The following is an 18,448-nucleotide window of genomic DNA, read 5'->3' as shown; positions in this document are numbered from 1 at the left end:
CCATTTGGCCCAACCGTGGCCCCATTGAATTAGTTACAATTTTAAGAAGGCCAATTTTATTTTCATTTTAAGCATGAACTGATTCTGTTCTTAAAGTTCAAAGAGAAATAAAGTTGATTCCAGGTCTTTTCAAGACCTAGAAGTGTAATCTTTTTGTTCAGCAGTGTCACCAGCAAGTATTCAAATAACATGTGAATGATCTGAAAATGCATCCAAATAGGCAACACCAATTTGGGAAATGAATCAGAATCATCTTTATTCTTTAATGGCTAAATTGACAGGTAAATGTTTATCACTGTTTATCTCAAATGTATCATTCCACATTAATTACTTTTCATTCGTACTTCATTCCTTCCCATAACCACAAAGATTAAGTACATTAAACCAGGTAACGGCCTTTCCTCAACACAACCCACAAAGATGAGAGGGTCGCAATAGATTCTCTTTTAGCCGTTTGCTATGAGAAGCAGCCACTGCCACACACACACATGAATGAAACTCAGCAGCCTCTGAAAAACACCATTAAGTTACTGTGTTAGAAAGCCTTCTCGGAGCAGCCACCGAGATTTATTTCTTTGCATTTCATCTAGCCTAGTTTTTACTAAGTATATTATATGATGCCAGGGGCAAAACTGCATAGTGAATAAAAACAGAGCAACTTCATCGGTGCCTTAGCATAAAATGATCAGTTACTATCGATCCATAATTTGGACAAGTGCCACATTATTGACAGGAAGACAAAATATGTTAGGCCAGCTATGTTTCAGAAATCCCCCCCATACACTCAATCACTGGAACAGAAATTGCTCCATAGTATATAATAACACAGCCATGTTTCTTTCCCCCCTCTAGATCAATGCTAATTGAGGTCCTAGATGATGGATGTGGTCTAAAATGTTTTTAACCTCTTGACTGCTGCTGAGCAACACATCAAGGAGAGGCTACTGTACAGTGTACACAATGACTGCCTAAGTTCTGATGTCCAAACGGAATCAGTCAGCTATTCCCTGTCTGATAGCATTGGTGATGACAACAGAATGCGTTGAAAATGGGTTGCAGCAGCCGCATGTATCGCTGCTATTTTACAACTGGTACTCAAGCTTTCTTTGTCCTTGTCTATTTTGAACTTTATTTTCTCTGTGACAGAACCACTATGGCAAAAAACAACAACAAAAGAACAACAGGCACAGGCACTACATTCAATATAGAGGAGATGGGTATTTCGAGCCACAGGGAAAAATTAGCTATCCCATATGTTTCAAGCATTCCAAAAAACAATATGCACTACCTTATGTAGACTTTACAACAGCCATGTGAATAGTTTGGGTCATAAAGTCTAGTGTATAAATACTGTACAGTGACTTAACTAGAGCCAAATATATGATTTGTGTCATGTGAAGTGATTCAATTAAGCTCCTGATGTAATGATCTGCGCTTGACGGAGGTAACATAGATCAGTGGTTCAGGCCTGGGCCTTGGCTCAGCGGTCCAGGCCCCTTAAGGTGCAGCGTGCCATCGGGTCAGACTCCCGATCCCAACTGACTTTTCTGCGTGTCACACCCCCCCCCCCCCCCCCCCCCCCCACCACCATCTCTCTCCATTTCCTGTCAGCTCACTTTGTACTATATCCCTCTATCAAAAAATAAAATAAAGGCGAAAGCCACAAAAATATCTTTATAGATCAGTGGTTCACAAACTGTGGGTTGGGACCCTCAGGGGGGTCCCAGATGGCAGTGACAGGGGGGTCGCCAGATGGCAGTGACAATTTTAGGACTTTTTAAAAGAAAAGCAAAAGACCATTACTGCATCAAATAAACAATAGGCCTACCATAAAAACTGGTAAAACACTGGCCAAATTGTTAATATAAGAAAGAGTCAGAAATTGTGAAAATAGCAGATCTACCAGCTGAGAAGCTCACAACACCTGGCCCTGAGTCAATCACAATTAATGCCTTAACTCCTATATTCCAACTAAGTGCTTGACAGTTCAAATATGATTATGTTGGGGGGGTCCCCAGTTCCAATATGATTATTTTGGGGATCTCACCTCATCCCCAGTTAAAACATGATTGATTTTGGGGTTGAGAACCATTGGTTTAGAATGATATTATCACACATCTGGTACTCTGGTAGTGTTTATGCTACAACTTAAGCATGTGCCAAATAACCCTTTAGTTTAATGTTATTGTATTGATTTTTATTTTTTCCTGGCTGTGATATTCCAAAATGTGTAATCTTCCGCCATTCTCCTGAATCCTGAGTGTGTGGGACTGTGTGCAGTGTGTCAGACACACATTTTCGAAGTTTGAATACAAATGTCTGCACTCTTCTATGAAACAACTCACTTACCTAATGGCGACATCATTTTTCACTGGAATAAAACATGGTAATCAGCACTGCATGCTGACAGGCTGCCAGGTGCGTCGCACGCCCGCACCTACACAGACAGCACAGAGCCAGCATGGGGAAAACAAAACATCATGTGTAACCCACCAGAATGAGGAAAACAGACCTCGTTTTTTATCAGTGACAATTTATACATAACACTGCCAAAAAGGTGTCACCAAGTCGGGGTCCTCCGACTACAAAGTATACATTTTCTAAAGTCAAACATGTCTACGTTCTAGTTTATTTCATTCATTGTTAAATATGTCAACAACGAAATCTTATTGTTCTTTTACATTTTGTTTGAGGTGTTTTGGAAGTCTAGTACAGATATCTTTCTTCAGAGTTAAGTCAGTACAAGGGGCCTGAAAGACAACATCGTTTAACCTTATCGTGACACATGGATGCCACCTGCTGTTGAATTAACGTCATGAAAACAGTAGCCCAACGGTGTAAATCCGTCTTTCACTCTCACATTGCACTAAGACTGTGGAAAGCTTATCGTTTTAACTATTAAAACGATATAATCTTCGTTCAGTTCACGTTTGTTTCTTTCACGTTACGGTAAGCTCTTATAAACGTTTACCTGTTTTCCTGTTGGCGCCCATTCCGCTGAGAGAAAATGATGGGCCTTTGTCGGTCCAGGAAGCTTTAAACTACAATTAATTTATTTCGTTAAAGTTTTTATTTTATTTTTTTATTTAACCTAGTCCGGTTCTTTTCTTCTGAACAGGCCCCCATTCGTCGAAAGCATTCGCCTTAATTAAAACTGTAACCGGTGATATGCATCTCCCTAATTTCCCTACTTATACTAGCCAAACGTCAGAACGAGGCTGATTCGCCACAATGAATCACAGGCCCAGAATAGTATTCTACTGCATAATGTTTATACAACATACAGACAGACAGCAAGATGTTATAAAAAGCAGTGAATTACAGTGCAATTATATATTCATAATGTTTTAAACAAGTTCAAAACGTTTGTGTTCATGTTTTAGTTTTACAGCAATATCACTGTAAATAAATTATGCAAATTCGTGGAATTGATATTCTGACAGTGAAGACCACTTACCACAAACTATAATTTTCATATCTCCAACTCCATTATATTAAGTAATGTTAAACAGTATTGCCAAAAAAATATGTGACATTTGATGCATTACAATCAAAAGACAAAATTATAAAAAAAAAAAAAACAATGATATTACAGTTATTAATACGATGACTTAAGCTAGCAAATGCATGCAAAAATAAAATGTTTAATTAAACTCAAACATTTTAAAATGTTTCTGAATGAAACAAACTTAATGGTTTCTTACATTAAAAACAGCTTTGCAATATACACAAAGCAAAGCTTTGTTTAAAAGTAAAAGAACATTGTATTTTGGTTAGATTTGCTCTTCTTCAAACTCAAAGCCAAGGGTGTTGACACTGACTGATGCATAAATGTTGTCTATACAATATATCTAGGACATGTAATGGGTCTTATTCCTAAGTTTAAGTACAAATTCTTCAATAGACTTTTCGGTAAGAAGCGCCACTCCTCTCCCCCGTTACTATTCCTACACTGAGGACCGTGTTACGTTGTCTTTTTTCCGAAGAGGAATAGAAGTATTCATATCAAGAATATCCATACTATAATAACGCCATGGTGAAACGTTGCTGTTGGGGGGGACCTGCAACAGTGACTCTAGGTAGGCCCAGACGGTTAGCTCAACCGTCTGGGCACCTAGGCTGCCAGCCTGACGGCGTGCCGCAGGTTCGACTCCCGATCCCGACGGCCCTTGCCGTGTGTGGGAAGTGGGAAGCGTCTGTTCCCCAGCTTCTCTCTAAAATGCACTATTTTTGTCATGAAATAAAATACATCCAAGTGGATCGGCGCATTATAGTATGGATGTTCTTGATATGAATACTTCTATTCCTCTTCGGAAAAACGCCGACATAACACGGTGCTCAGTGTAGGAGCAGCAAGCGTGTCCTACTTAGCAACAGTAACGGGGAGGGGCGGGACTGGGGTGGCGTTACCGAAAGGTCCATTGTTTACAACTTCATATAACAGTGGTTCTCAAAGTGGTGTGCGGGGACCCCCAAGGGTCCTTGAGAGGGTTCCCCATCAAAATCAATTAATATAGCATCAAAATCCGGATTTTTATATACTATAAATTGAGAGGAAATTGTAAACAGGATTTATTTTTTATTACTTATGGGGTCCCTGGCACCAATTCTTTTCAGATGGGGGACTGTCAAATACATTTCAATTGTGGGGGTCCTTGACATGAAAATGTTTGAAAACCACTGACTTGTACAACAGCAATAAATATGGTAGTTTATTTCCTACTCTGTACACACCTAGCCTGGCTAATAAGCCAGACTCAAATCACACTGTCGTGTGGAATTTGAGTCTGGAGATGCTGTGTATGGATCTTGTTTCCCAGGTGGCGGGTTCAAACATTTTCTCTTTGACGCAATTGGTCAGAGCTACTGTCAGTCAAAGGTCTCAAGCATTGAACGTCACTGTACCAAAGCCCGCCCATATGGCATACCGTGTCCCGATTGGCCACACCAGTTCTCTGGTGTAGGAAATGGGCGTACAATTGAGCCTCTCCAGACCGTAATCCGCCGGCAGGCAATTTTTTTTTGCCAACGGCTGATTCGGTCTGGCTTATTAGCCAGGCTAGTTCACATCAGCTTGCTTTTGCATTATTTAATATTTATATGAGATACCGTTGAACCAGTCCATTTGCTTTGAAGGCAAAATCTGCAAAAAAGAAAAAAAGGAAGGACAATGATTAATTCTAGTAGTACTACTTCCGATACACTTAAGCAGTGGTTTTCAACCAGTGGTTTGGGGACCACCAATGGTCCTTGAGGGGGTTCCAGGTGGTCCCCAGCTAAATAATGGAGAGTTGGTAACCAATTGGACCCTTATTAGATCTTTAACTTTTGAGAGTGTAAAATGAAACCAAATGGACCCGTACACTCTCAAGATTATTTGAGTTATTTTATTTTGATAACCGCCTGTTATCTCTCCTAATGTTACCAACATCAATACAGCATGGAATTGTGGATTTTTTTTTATCCAACAACAATATTCGTCTATAAGACTTTGGTCTGAGAGGCTAAAAATCTCATCAAATGGTGGTCCGTGGCTCAAAATAAATGCTGAATAAATAATGGGCCTTGATATGAAAACCACTGCACTTAATCAAGAGTTCTGATCTTTTTATGTCAATACTGAGTGACAATCATCTACTGATGTGTCGAAGCTAAGCTACCTGTTTTCGGGTTGTTAGATCTGGAGATTAATAAAGGGGGCGAACCCCACCACGTCCTGTAGAAGCACCAATGCCCTCTGCAAAGGTGGCTCCACGTCGATCTCTACGTTCCGTTTCCGTAGGGGGTCCAGACTCGACTCGGTCACATTGTGACAGTGGTTCACCTTCAGGGACTGCAGCTTTGGGCAGTACTCGCCAACAGTCCTGTAAACACAAACACAAACACACACACACACACACACACACACACACACACACACACACACACACACACACACACACACACACACACACACACACACACACACACACACACACACACACACACACACACACACACACACACACACACACACACACACACACACACACACACACACACACACACACACACACACACACACACACACACACACACACACACACACACACACACACACACACACACACGGTCTTCAACATTTTTAAGCCCAATGACCCCTTTAGCTGAGAGAGAGAGGGACCCCCACTACACATTGTATAAAATTGTATTGCAGATTCTACTTTTTCATAGATATCTTTACCATCAGTGTTGTGTAAATTAATGTTTTTTGTTTATTTTAGACATTTAACCCTCAATACTTGACGTTGGGCTCTGTAGTTGGTTTTCCCCTCCACACCAAACCACTTTACTGAAAATAGTCAAGCGTGCCTCGCAGCGTGCGTTAGGTGTTGTGTTCTTGTAGATCGGCTAAAGTTCTCCTCGGGATATAGGGATGCTAGGGTGCTAAGTGGTTAATGTAAAGGGGGGGGGGATCACACAAAGATTTGCTAGCCCGACTGTAGTAACTCTGAGGAATCCATAGGGGACCTGTATAGCCTGTTGAAGACCTTGCTGTAGGCAGGTCTGCAATGAAAAAACATCACAGATGTGTGGAGTGGCTGATGTCGAAGGGTGCAGCAGGGTGGCACAAAGTGTGAATCTAGCCTGGATTTATACAGTACTTAGTTGTGTGACATAGCAGTTATACAAGCTCACAACATGTCGCAGTGTGACACTTATTCTATGAAGATTTAGAAAGGGAAGATATGAGGTATCATATAGATATGATATTGCACCCACACTGGGTGCAAGTTTTGCCAAATGAACACTTTTTTTCAGTGATTAGTAATTTGAGAAAAACAATATCTAGGCAAAATGTTGAAATGTGCATCCCATAACTACAGCGTCGATAATCGCAGTTACAAAATGTAAGTTTCGGGCGAATTAAAATAAGATCGAGCAGATCATTACATAATACACAGCCGTTGTTTACTTCCGATAAGCCTATCTCACAGAATTTCCCCGCCCCCCTAAATACGCCCCCTTTCGGGGTTAGTGGTGATAGCGTGACGTCACTCCATAGACACTACATGTTAACCGAGGTAATTTAAGAAGTCTACAACTTTTGTTTTCTCAAGGTTTGTTCTATCTGTTCGACCTGATTTACCATCTTGTTTGCTTCATAATAATATTGGTCTGTCACATTTTTACATTAGAAAATGTACTTAGATTCTCCAGAGAAAAAAACGTGTAAATGCTCATGTTAAAGACACCACTATTTACCGGAAGTGGGCGTGGAAAGCGGGCTGTGAGATAGGCCTATTCAACGGCCCGGGGCCAGTTGTTCACCTTCAAAATAAGAGTATGGACTGAAAAGACTGTGGCAGTGGCAAAATAATTAATTAATTAATACCTGGCAGGGAAATGTGTTAAGCAGGCGTCAACACCAAAAATAGCTGATCGACAACAAGCTCACTTGTCGATCGACTATGTATAACTCGGCCTTCTCTACTCTCTCTGGACCACAAAATAAATCTACTGTGCTTCCCATCATGTAATAATATCAAAGTGGTATACCTGATGGACTGGTTCCTAACCCGCAGGCAACCCGTCAGGTCCAGCTGCTCCAGGCCCCTGCAGTTCTTGGCCACCTCCTCCACAGACTCGTCGGTGATATTGGCATTGACTGCCACAGACAGAGACCTCAACTTGAGACACTTCTTGGCCAGGTAGCAGATGGCCTCGTCCTTCAGATGGCGGCAGGCGGTGAGGTCGATGGACTGCAGCCCCCCGCAGTGGTCAGCCAGGCTGCGCAGCGACAGGCTGTCCACCCACTCGCAGTGCGCCAGGCCCAGGTGCTGGAGGTGCGCGCAGCTCAAGGACACCGCCACCAGGGAATGGCGCGCGAGCCTGACGCATCCCTTCATGTCCACTCTCAGCAGGTGCTGGTTCTGCCCGATCACTGGCAGCAGCTCCTTGTCCGTCACCCAATCGGAGCAGTTGTGTAGTGACAGGTTTTGGAGAACTTTGTTATCCTTCAGCATAGAGCAAAATGCCTCCTTGGGAATGCAAGACCCAATCTGTGAATTGAATTGCAGAAGGGGGAAAAAGCGTTTTCAATAAATAACCAAACTAAAATTGCTATCAATGTTTGTCAGTCTCTTTCTCTCTCTCTCTAGGACAGTGGTTCTCAAACGTTTGTGCCAAGGACCCCCAAAAATGATACGTACCGGTATTTCGGTATTTGGCCATGGACCCCCCCCCCCTTCTGAAAATGTGTTGTGTCATGGACCCCCAGAAGAGAAGATTTGTGTTAAAAGATTCTAAATTATTTTTCTAATATCAATAACAAAGTGAGGTGATCCTGTAGATCTGCTATTTTTGAATAGCCAAATATTAAATGAATAAAGTGATTAGAATGATTGTGATGCAATGTTAACTACTTTTTGCTGGGATTCCACTTTGAGAACCAATGATCTAGTCTAGGATGTGAGAGGCATTGCACTGGAATATTTTCTCCATCCCTCATCATCATCACCAACACGGCAACACCCACCTGTGATAGATCAAAGGTCCGACAGTTGGCCATGTACACCTGGATGAGGGCATGGAAATTCTTGCACACTCTCTGGAGCCTGACTAGTTCTGGCAGTGGCAAATGACATAAAATATGTGGAACTAATACATCCTCCCAGGGCAGATCCAAAAGATGACAACTGAAAAAAAGAGGGTGTGGAAATGTCAGTGTAATCAATCAGCATTGCAACATAGATCACCAGCTGCACCATGGCATCAACACACTGCTAACCCCATTGTTTGTCAACTCTAGCGTTTCTTATCAGCTGATTGCTGCTCGTAGTCGTAAGCTAATATTGTTAGCCAGCTAGCTACGTAGCCGGTTTTGTGATTATAAAGAAATCGACCCCATGCGTTATAATGCACCTACTTTAGCACACTGGTTTCTTCATCTCCCATTTTGACGCAGCAATCGTATGTGTTAAAGATAAACTGTTATCCTTCATATAGTTAGGAAGACAATGGAGTGGAGGCTGCCCCAGGGAACCTTATGCTACCGTTAGCTGCTGTATGACAGACAGTGAAGACTTGTTTACAACACTTCCGGGGTTCATTCATCATCATCACTGCATAGTGTTGTGCAATCATTTTTTGCTTTTGTGACTTATAGCATAATACACACATAGATATATACGCATATATATATGCACAAATGCTTTGTTAATTATTACAGAAACATGTATTCATAAACGATAAACTTATCTATGCTTATCTTATGCTGCTGTTGTAAGTGCAAGTGGTAGATCTGTAAGAGCAGTGATTCTCAACCAGGGGGCGTCCCCACATGATTATTATTTATTTTGTTGTGGGGGGGGGGCGGCTAAATGTAACTCCTACAATTCAAAGTGCTTGTCAGGGGGGGGGGGTAGATTATGGAATGTAGGCCTAGTACATTTTGGGAAATGCATTGCATCCACTAAGAATTTGACACTACAGCTGGTAATAAAAACCTATAAAGTAGCTATAGGCTACTGTTCTGAATTTAACCAAGTTAATGTTAGTAGTTGTCAGTTGAATGAAGATTATGTAAAAATATGCCAGGAACTGAGTAGGATCTGCAGGCCGATGCATGTTGAACAAATGACCATCCTGTCAATTCACCTCTAGGTATATGGAACAATGGAATCAGTCAGGCTGAACAGCTGCTGACTACAGAGTAAGTTTGGCTGAATGCAGTGAGCCCACAGGATGGCTTTGTGAATAGTGAATACCTACTTTTGACAGACAGACTACACGCTGTTTTCCAAGCTAAAGAGCAAGTATGGCGGATAAATCAATCTATGATTTCTTTGCTGAGGCGCTGGATGGACAATCTGTTCCACTATGTAACTACAGGGGCAAGGTGCTTCTGATTGTGAACCTTGCTACCTTTTGAGGATCAACAATTGAGGAGGTAATACTTTTGTAAGAACACTGATGACCAACTGTCACATCACAGCATCAGAATTGATAAAATATTCAGCTAATTGCTTCTATTTTCCATTTGCCCTTTAAAGAGGTGGTAGGATATATGTACTGTAGGATGGTGTGTTTATTTCTCTGCCTTGTCTGTGTTTTCTGTCTTTTTCAATGCTGACCGAGTGACCGTAGCTCCTTAATGTACTTGTGCAAATGGCAAATAAATTCTATTCTATTCTATTCAATTCTATTTTGTAAAGATGTCTGAAGTGGTGTGTTATTGTAATTTTCTTTCTTTTCTCAGTACCACAGAATGAATGCACTCATGGAAATGTATGGTGCCCTCAACTTTACCGTGCTAGGATTCTCCTGTAACCAGTTTGGTCTTCAGGCACCTGGTATGAATACTAAGTCTTTTGAATCTAAAATGACACATTTCAAGGACTATACGGAAATTATTTAATTAAAAGAAATGTTTCATTTATTTGGATTATCTGTTGCAGTACCATACAGCTAGTTCTATAAAGGTTAACCATGCACTTGAACCCTATTATGTTGGTATGCTGCAATAGCAGTTCTACTAGCAACTAGCTCAACGCATCGCAACACAAGGCCTTTTGAGCTTGTAGATCGGCTATTTTCAGTAAAGAGATTTGATGTAAAGTGAAATACTAGGTGACCTAGTATAGAACCCTGGGGGTTCCCGGTCAACTGGGTTTACGCAACTGGATAGCCCATCAACAGGACACTTCAGGTCTAATTTCATGTGTGAGTCCAAGTTGGACTCCAGGGGAAATTGGATTGTCTATGTAATATATGTGGCTTTATTTATTTGTCCCGGTATTTCTTTTTTTATGTTGGAAAATGTCTTGTCAAAGCTTAATTAAATAGTCTGTCTATCCACAACCTTTTTCCTGTTTTATTGTAGCCACAAAAAACTAACAAAAGTTGTAAATTAACTGTATCTTTTCTCCTTTAGAGGTAAATCATGAAACTCTCAATGTTCTGAAGTATGTAAGACCTGGCGGAGGATTTGAACCAAAGTTCCCTGTGTTTGGCAAGGTCGAAGTGAATGGATTAAATGAAGAACCATTTTTCGCCTATCTCAAGGTAGTGTATTTTTACATCCAACCGTAGCGTTATTTTGCCTTATTGGTGAATATCATATTCTTTAGTAAAAGCTCACCCTGCATATAATAGCAAGATACTGTTCTCTTTTCAGGAATCTTTGCCATTTGTGAACCCTGTTATTGGAGATACAAAGAGATTCTTCTGGTCACCCATCAAAGTCAATGACATTCGGTGGAACTTTGAAAAGTTCTTGATTACAGCAGATGGTGTGCCATATAGACGGTTAGTCATGCACTACTAGATGTTCTCGAGTGTTTATTCTGAATTTTGAATAATAAAACTACAGCCCTTAATTATTTTTTTGTTTCAGGTATGAACTTAACTCTCCCTGTGAAAAATTGGAAAGAGATATTGCAGAACTTCTCCAAATGCAGTTGTCCCATTGATTCTTGTATCCGTTATTGACATTAAAGTTTAATGTCAGTGGCAGTGTGACGATCCCCCAGTAAATGCAGACTTGCACCTGAGTTGGATCTGATGAGAAGTGGAACAGGACTCAGAGATTCAGTGCATTCACTCTGAGGCCAGCTTCCCTTCAGCCACTGGAAATGGTTTTAGTACATGTATGAACACTTCTCAATGAGAAACTGTTATTCTGAAATAAAATGTGAAGAGTTTATTTTGTCTGTTTGGCTTCTTTATTTATTGTGAGCAAATCATGCACATAGTGCACATGCATTTATTTTACATAACTCAAAGAGCTATGTTGTTCACAATTCACATCCAATGGTGGTAACAGTGAAGTAAGGAATAAAGTTTGCATACAGCTGTAAACCTCCGCCATTCTTTTTTTACTTGAAAAAAATCGCATAGGCCTACTGTACACAATGTTTCAGCCACACAATCTGGCCTTTAGTGATGAAGGCCGAAACGTTGTATAGTACCTGTTTCTTGCTAAGTAAAACATTATACAGAGCTACGGCTGTGTGCAGACTTTATTCCTTTCTTCAATGCATTTACATGAACCAATGTTTGTAATGAAAAAATAGATTTGTTAAATGTTCACTTTTAAGCTAGCCTACATGCATTGATTAAGGTATATGTTTATAAACTGTTGTTTAATGTTTAGTGGTATGTACTGTATGTGTAATATATCCTATTTGGTTTTTTAAGAGAAGGCATCCTTGAAAAACTTTATGAAAATAGTAGTTTGCCAGATTAACTCATTTGTTGGTGAAAACATGCATACTGTACTACAACTAAAAGTTGTGCGTTTTGACTCGTTTTTGTAAACATTTTCTTCTGTTAAGGCCTGTCAACTCTGAGTACTTCACCCCTACATCCCATTGATAAAGCCTTTCAATTACATGTTCAGGACATTAGGAAATACTTTGCTATGCTTTTTTGTCTGTTACTTTTGGTTACTTTATCCCTTTCTTTGTTGTCAGCAGTCGAACAATTGACAAATTGGCCGAATTGTCAACAGATACCTATCATGACCAACTACTGCAGTAGTTCTCAAAGTGGGGTTTGGGGAGGACCACCAAAGGTCCTTGAAGGAGTTCCAGAGGGTCCCCAGCAAAATATTTCATCAAGTTAGATCTGTAGATCGGCAATTTGAGAAATACCGGTATTTTAGATTTACCTTGTTATGACACATTGTAAATATGCTTTTTAAATATATATATTTTTGAGGGGCGCTAGCCCCTCCTATGTCCATCTTTTGGTGTATGTGCACAAACTTGGTCCCATTGACAATGAATGGACAATTGTACATAGTCATAGTGTCTGATGATGTCAGTGTGCACATGATGTACGATGATAAGAGCGCCCCTCACACGGGTGTGATTTTTAAACTCAAACAAACTGTTTTAAACTCTTATGTACGGGCCCCTGGTACACCATCTATTCAAATGGAGGTTTACACTTAATTTTGGGGGTCCACATGAAACAGTTTGAGAACCACTGAACTAGTGCATTGGCTTGGGACTGAAACTGCACTGCAGGATTGCTGAAAATGTGACCACAGTAGGCCTAAGTACAGTACACAAATGTAGTTACAGACTCTCAGTCAAATGAAGTCTGTGTGTGTGTGTGTGTGTGTGTGTGTGTGTGTGTGTGTGTGTGCGTGCGTGCGTGCGTGCGTGCGTGTGTCTATGGTGTGTGTGTATGTAGTTTATGAAAGGTCAGATGTCCCTTTCGGCGACCCATAGCTCACCTCCTGCGCATGCGTATTCTTATTACTGGCAGAGACTGGGGCCAGTAAACATGGCTGGTGTTGTTGGATTCCAGCGATGGGTTCGAGCTCTAACAAGAGCAAGAGTGGCTGGGATGCCAGCCCTCCTGTCGGCAAGCAGAGCAGGCAAGTACCCTCTGTAATGTTTTGATGAAGCTGTGGGCACTGTAGATCTCAGCGTAGTTTCAGACATTGAGGCTTTCGTGTCAGAGTAGCTATAACCTTGACACGCTAGCGCTAGCTTATAGCGTCTATGATCTGTGTCGATCTGTGTTCCACGAAGACTAACTAACATATTGAGTATTTTCCCATCGGTGTAACTTGATAAAAGAACATTTACATATTTTCATTCCTTTTTAAACTCTGCAGCTGTAAGGTGGGGTTGGTACCCAGACGTTTTAAGACTAGACTCAGCTCCTCCTTAACTTATAAGTCCTCCCTGAAGATATGCCTGAATAGCAGCTGGACCTATTGAACCTTAATACTGTCAGTGTCAAGCATACATCCTTCACATTATCTTTTGTTTCAGTTTCTTCAGTCCTGTTTAATTTCAATGTTTTATCTTTATTATTGTTTCAAATGTATTGTACATTGTACTGCATGATGTGCTGAGGGAACATACTGGGGCTAGATGTAGCCCTGAACATGACTGTCATAAGCGTCATGTGAACTTGTGAAGTGAACCATGGCTATGCATGATGTAGTGTAGACTAGACGTATAGCTTTCCCTCCTGCCTTTTGTTGAATACACACACACACACACACACACACACACACACACACACACACACACACACACACACACGCACACAATAAAAAAAAGTATTTTCTGTATATAAACATTGCCAATAACAATGATTTAAATTAATAATGTCTTATTGTTCACGTCTCAGCCTCGGGACCTTCAAAGGGCATGCTTCCTGGCCCATACCCCAATACACCTGAAGAGAGAGCTGCTGCAGCCAAGAAATACAACATGAGAGTCGAGGACTATGAGCCTCATCCCGACAACGGCGAGGGGTGAGATTCATCTTTACTTCTTCCACCATAGTTCACTAAACCATGTGGTCTGACTCTCCACATGATTTTGAAGGGTTCTCCAGAATGATGACAGTAAAGTGACAATTTAAGGTATTTTAAGACCTTCGTAATACCTAAAAGAAAGAAAGACATGGAATAATAAACTGATCAAACATTGGCCAAATTGTCAAATAATGTACTAATAAAGAGTTCATAATAATAATAAAATTCATAATATGTGGAACTGAGTCAAACTAATTGTAATGCCTCCTCCTCCTAGTGCTTGTCAGGGTGAGGGGGTCCTCAGTTAAAATAGGATTAGGTTGAGAAGGTTGAGAACCACTGCACTGAACAAAACAAAGTTTTCCTGTCTAAATGAAAGGATGTTGTGCATTGGTGTTGATCATCTGCACTGCTATTAATCTTAATCTTATTTTGTTTGCTTATTTGCTTGCCTTTTGCACACTAAAATTTGACTACATTTGTATGTATTTAACATTGTTTTTAAACACACAGCCTTGTACATTATTATTACATTATAGACAGGTGCATGAATGTGCCCATCTCATTTAATGTACAAAACAACATATTATTGAGCCATTGGGAAATTGGAATGCAGGCTCTAAGGGTGTGCATTTATTATGTTGACTTTTTACTGACATTTTTGTTTGTTTGTTTTTGTAGCTTTGGTGATTATCCAAAGCTCCCAGATAGATCTCAGCACGAAAGAGACCCCTGGTATTCATGGGATCATCCTGATCTGAGGAGGAACTGGGGTGAGCCGGTGAGTAAATGATGCGAAGCTTGCAGAGCTAGTTCAGGCAGGCAACTTGTGAGTGTGCCTACCTGATCAGGTGACTAGTCTCATGCACTCTTTACCTGATCAGAGCGGCTATTTAAACCCATCTGCCTACCTGCTCATTCCTGGCTTCTCTCCTGCTGTGCGGTCGTGCGCCGCTGCTGTCTCCCTGCCTCGCTTGCTGCTAACCTGCTGCTCATGAAGTTTTTACAAATCCCACCGCCTCCCCAGCATCCACCTGTATACAGGCTCTGTTTCTAGATCCCCCTGCATGGGGGTCTTATTCATTCCCTGTAATTGTACTTGGCTTATAATTTAACTAAAATGTTAATGTTACAGGGAATGAATAGGGACAGAGCCCTGACGCCAATCTATGCTTCATATATCTATGCTCAATTGTGCTCAATAAATATATATTCTAAATTCACTCTAAGAGTTGTCTGACCAATGAGATACTGTACTGTACTGTACTGTACTGTACTGTACTGTACTGTACTGTACTGTACTGTACTGTACTGTACTGTACTGTACTGTACAATCACTGAGCATATAGAATAGCTTTCATTAACAGATTCCTCTCAACAAATTGTTATGTTTTTTCACATTCTCTTAGATGCACTGGAATTTTGACATGTTCATCAGAAACCGAGTGGACACCTCTCCCACCGTTGTTCCTTGGCACACAGCGTGCAAACATCTGTTTGGCTTCATTGGCTTCATGCTGTTTATGTTCTACGTCGGGGAACAATTCCCAGCATACCAAGCTGTTGTAAGTACAAGAAACCTTGGTGTTTATGTGTTGTCTCATTCATGATCGATAAATACAACGGATTTAGCAGAGATGCTAATTTCCATCCGTAGTCCCTGGACATTGAACACTAAACCAAACTGACATAAGACAAGCTCACAATGCGTTACAGTGTGACACGCTTTGTTGTGCTGTGCGCACAACAAAGTATACATAAAAGACATAACAAGTGAACGAGGGTCTGCAGTTTGAGATACAAGAGAGATGCAATAGAGTGCCGAAGTCCTGACGTCGCTTGCTCATCCCCTGGTTCATGGAAGTTTTTCTCTATGGAGAATAACATGGGGTCATCTTAAAATCGTCTCATATAAGAATTGTGGTATAAACAAACTGCCCTGGCTATATTGTCAGGGAGGTGTCTCTGTATCGTTTATGACAGTCAGTCCCTCATATTTGATACAGTCTGTTTCTAGCGAAAATGTAACTAATTTGGCAGCAGTAACATTAGTGTTTTCTCTCAGTCAGTTGATTCTTCATATCCATATGAGTGAACGGCCGGGTTGATTTGTTTATTTTTCAATCACAGTTCTTATATGAGGTGATCTAAAATTACAATGCAAATATAAAGTACATGAACCCGTGGACTTGGCGCCCTCTACCGATATTGACGTCAGACTTCGGTGCTCTATTCTTTGAGATTTTACTAAATCATAATCATCTATCTGCTCTTTCATCTCTGTCCTTTGCTCCCAAAACCCGCCCCTTCAGACTTGGTTTCCCCACCTAATCCTTTTTTCAATTGTTTTCACTTTTATTCTTTTTTTGTAGGCCATATTTCTTTTATTCTTTTTTTTTAATATAGTTACATTTTGTTTTCTTTCGTAAATCGACTTTCGAGTACTCAGAAAAGTGCTCTATAAGTTAGATGTATTATTATTATCTACTTTAGCTGCTGGTCTGAAAATGTCTGTACATTTTTGGATAGTACTGTAATTGTATCCCACAGGCCTTGGATCTGTTATACAATATCGTAGTGTTTCACTGCTGGAAACAAATACATTGGGTTTTTTTGTCAGCTTTTGTGACACTTAGTATTGAAATTGTACACTAAGGTATTTCATTCAGAGAGAAAGGTGGCTGATTTGTCTGCAGGACCCAGATAAATAAATAAATAAATAAATATAAGCTGGCTCTTTATTTCCTGTCTGTATCTGACTAAATAAACATGGAAGCAACTGATGATCATAAAATTCAATTGCGAAGGTTGTCGAGTAAAAAGTGTTTCCTGCTAGGTTATTTCATCAAACTATATTCTGCATTAATGGTTAATGTTGAGAATTAATTTCCATAAGTTTAAGATCAAATTAAAACTGTACCTTTTATTAACCATTGTCAAGGAAACTTGTTTTGCAACCAGCGGCAGAACATGCTTTTCTACAAATCTTTTTTTTCTTTTTCTAGGGACCGAAGCAGTATCCATACAATAACCTGTATCTGGAGAGAGGAGGAGACCCTGACAAACAGCCGGAAGAAGTCAAAAATTATGAAATATAATGGCTATACTGTCACGCTACTTGTGTATATATATTTCTGTCTTGAATAAAGACTATGTTAAAAGTTATGTCAATTGTGTGTGTGTGTGTGTGTGTGTGTGTGTGTGTGTGTGTGTGTGTGTGTGTGTGTGTGTGTGTGTGTGTGTGTGTGTGTGTGTGTGTGTGTGTGTGTGTGTGTGTGTGTGTGTGTGTGTGTGTGTGTGTGTGTGTGTGTGTGTGTGTGTGTGTGTGTGTGTGTGTGTGTGTGTGTGTGTGTGTGTGTGTGTGTGTGTGCCCCCGATGTACTATGAATCCACCGTGTGTGTCTGTGTGTGCCCCCGATGTACTATGAATCCACCGTGTGTGTGTGTGTGTGTGTGTGTGTGCCCCTGATGTACTATGAATCCACCGTGTGTGTGTGTGTGTGTGTGCCCCTGATGTACTATGAATCCACCGTGTGTGTGTACACTCTGATTTCACATGTGTTCAGGATAAGAGATTCTGCTAAATGCCCTGTGTTTTCAAGAAATTGTTTATTACTTTGGAGTTTGGCCTGACAGAGCGCCGCGTGTTCGAGTCCCGTTCATGACGACCTTTGCTGCACATCTCTCCCCTTCTCTCTCTCCATCTCTATCTTCACTTGTTACTATCAAAGGCAGAAATGCCAAAACAAATCTTAAAATATATATATTATATACATTATGGTGGATCCTGTAGTCAGTGTAGTGTTCTTGTGTAATAGGCCAATGATCTTCAAGGTGTTGATGGACAGGACATACTGAGTGAGTGCGGGGTGTTTTTCATTCTTAGATTAATACAGATAAATACAGTGCATCCAGTGACCCTGAAGCATAGAACTGGGGTCCATGCCGTCAAGGGACTGTCCGGGTTCCAAATAGTATGTTTAGGTCTGTTTGAATTATTTATTAACAGTACATTCAAGCACAACTCAATACAAAAACTGTTAACTGTGAGTGGACGACACCATGGGATAAAGCATTACACTTGTTTACAAGAGGGTCCACCGTTTTCAATTCATAACATTTAGAGACGTACTACAAATATAGCCAAAAAAAATCATAAAGAAGGTAAAAAGGGGGGAAAAC

At 40.6% G+C, this 18,448-nt stretch overlaps 3 protein-coding genes across 3 annotated transcripts; 2 read left to right on the top strand and 1 right to left on the bottom strand.

Annotated features, from left to right (window-relative positions):
- Positions 1-4,751: 4,751 nt before the first annotated feature.
- On the bottom strand, positions 4,752-9,105 carry fbxl15 (F-box and leucine-rich repeat protein 15). Its single transcript, XM_079493089.1, has 5 exons — positions 8,909-9,105; positions 8,519-8,678; positions 7,540-8,042; positions 5,661-5,864; positions 4,752-5,143 (listed from the first exon to the last, which is right to left on the bottom strand). The coding sequence occupies exons 1-4, from the start codon at positions 8,935-8,937 to the stop codon at positions 5,675-5,677; spliced, it is 882 nt and encodes a 293-aa protein (XP_079349215.1). The 5' UTR covers positions 8,938-9,105; the 3' UTR covers positions 4,752-5,143; positions 5,661-5,674.
- A 286-nt stretch (positions 9,106-9,391) lies between these two features.
- On the top strand, positions 9,392-11,675 carry gpx9 (glutathione peroxidase 9). Its single transcript, XM_079493098.1, has 6 exons — positions 9,392-9,477; positions 9,646-9,931; positions 10,241-10,334; positions 10,916-11,046; positions 11,159-11,289; positions 11,378-11,675. Exons 2-6 carry the CDS (start codon positions 9,800-9,802, stop codon positions 11,451-11,453), a joined length of 564 nt encoding a protein of 187 aa, XP_079349224.1. The 5' UTR covers positions 9,392-9,477; positions 9,646-9,799; the 3' UTR covers positions 11,454-11,675.
- A 1,548-nt stretch (positions 11,676-13,223) lies between these two features.
- Positions 13,224-17,431, top strand: ndufb8 (NADH:ubiquinone oxidoreductase subunit B8). Its single transcript, XM_079492610.1, has 5 exons — positions 13,224-13,369; positions 14,137-14,263; positions 14,948-15,047; positions 15,676-15,831; positions 17,272-17,431. The coding sequence occupies exons 1-5, from the start codon at positions 13,276-13,278 to the stop codon at positions 17,362-17,364; spliced, it is 570 nt and encodes a 189-aa protein (XP_079348736.1). The 5' UTR covers positions 13,224-13,275; the 3' UTR covers positions 17,365-17,431.
- The last annotated feature ends 1,017 nt before the right edge of the window (positions 17,432-18,448 follow it).

Source organism: Electrona antarctica (assembly GCF_951216825.1).
Source record: "Electrona antarctica genome assembly, chromosome: 22".
NCBI classification, from domain to species: domain Eukaryota; kingdom Metazoa; phylum Chordata; class Actinopteri; order Myctophiformes; family Myctophidae; genus Electrona; species Electrona antarctica.
This window is presented reverse-complemented; position numbering and strand designations above follow the sequence as displayed.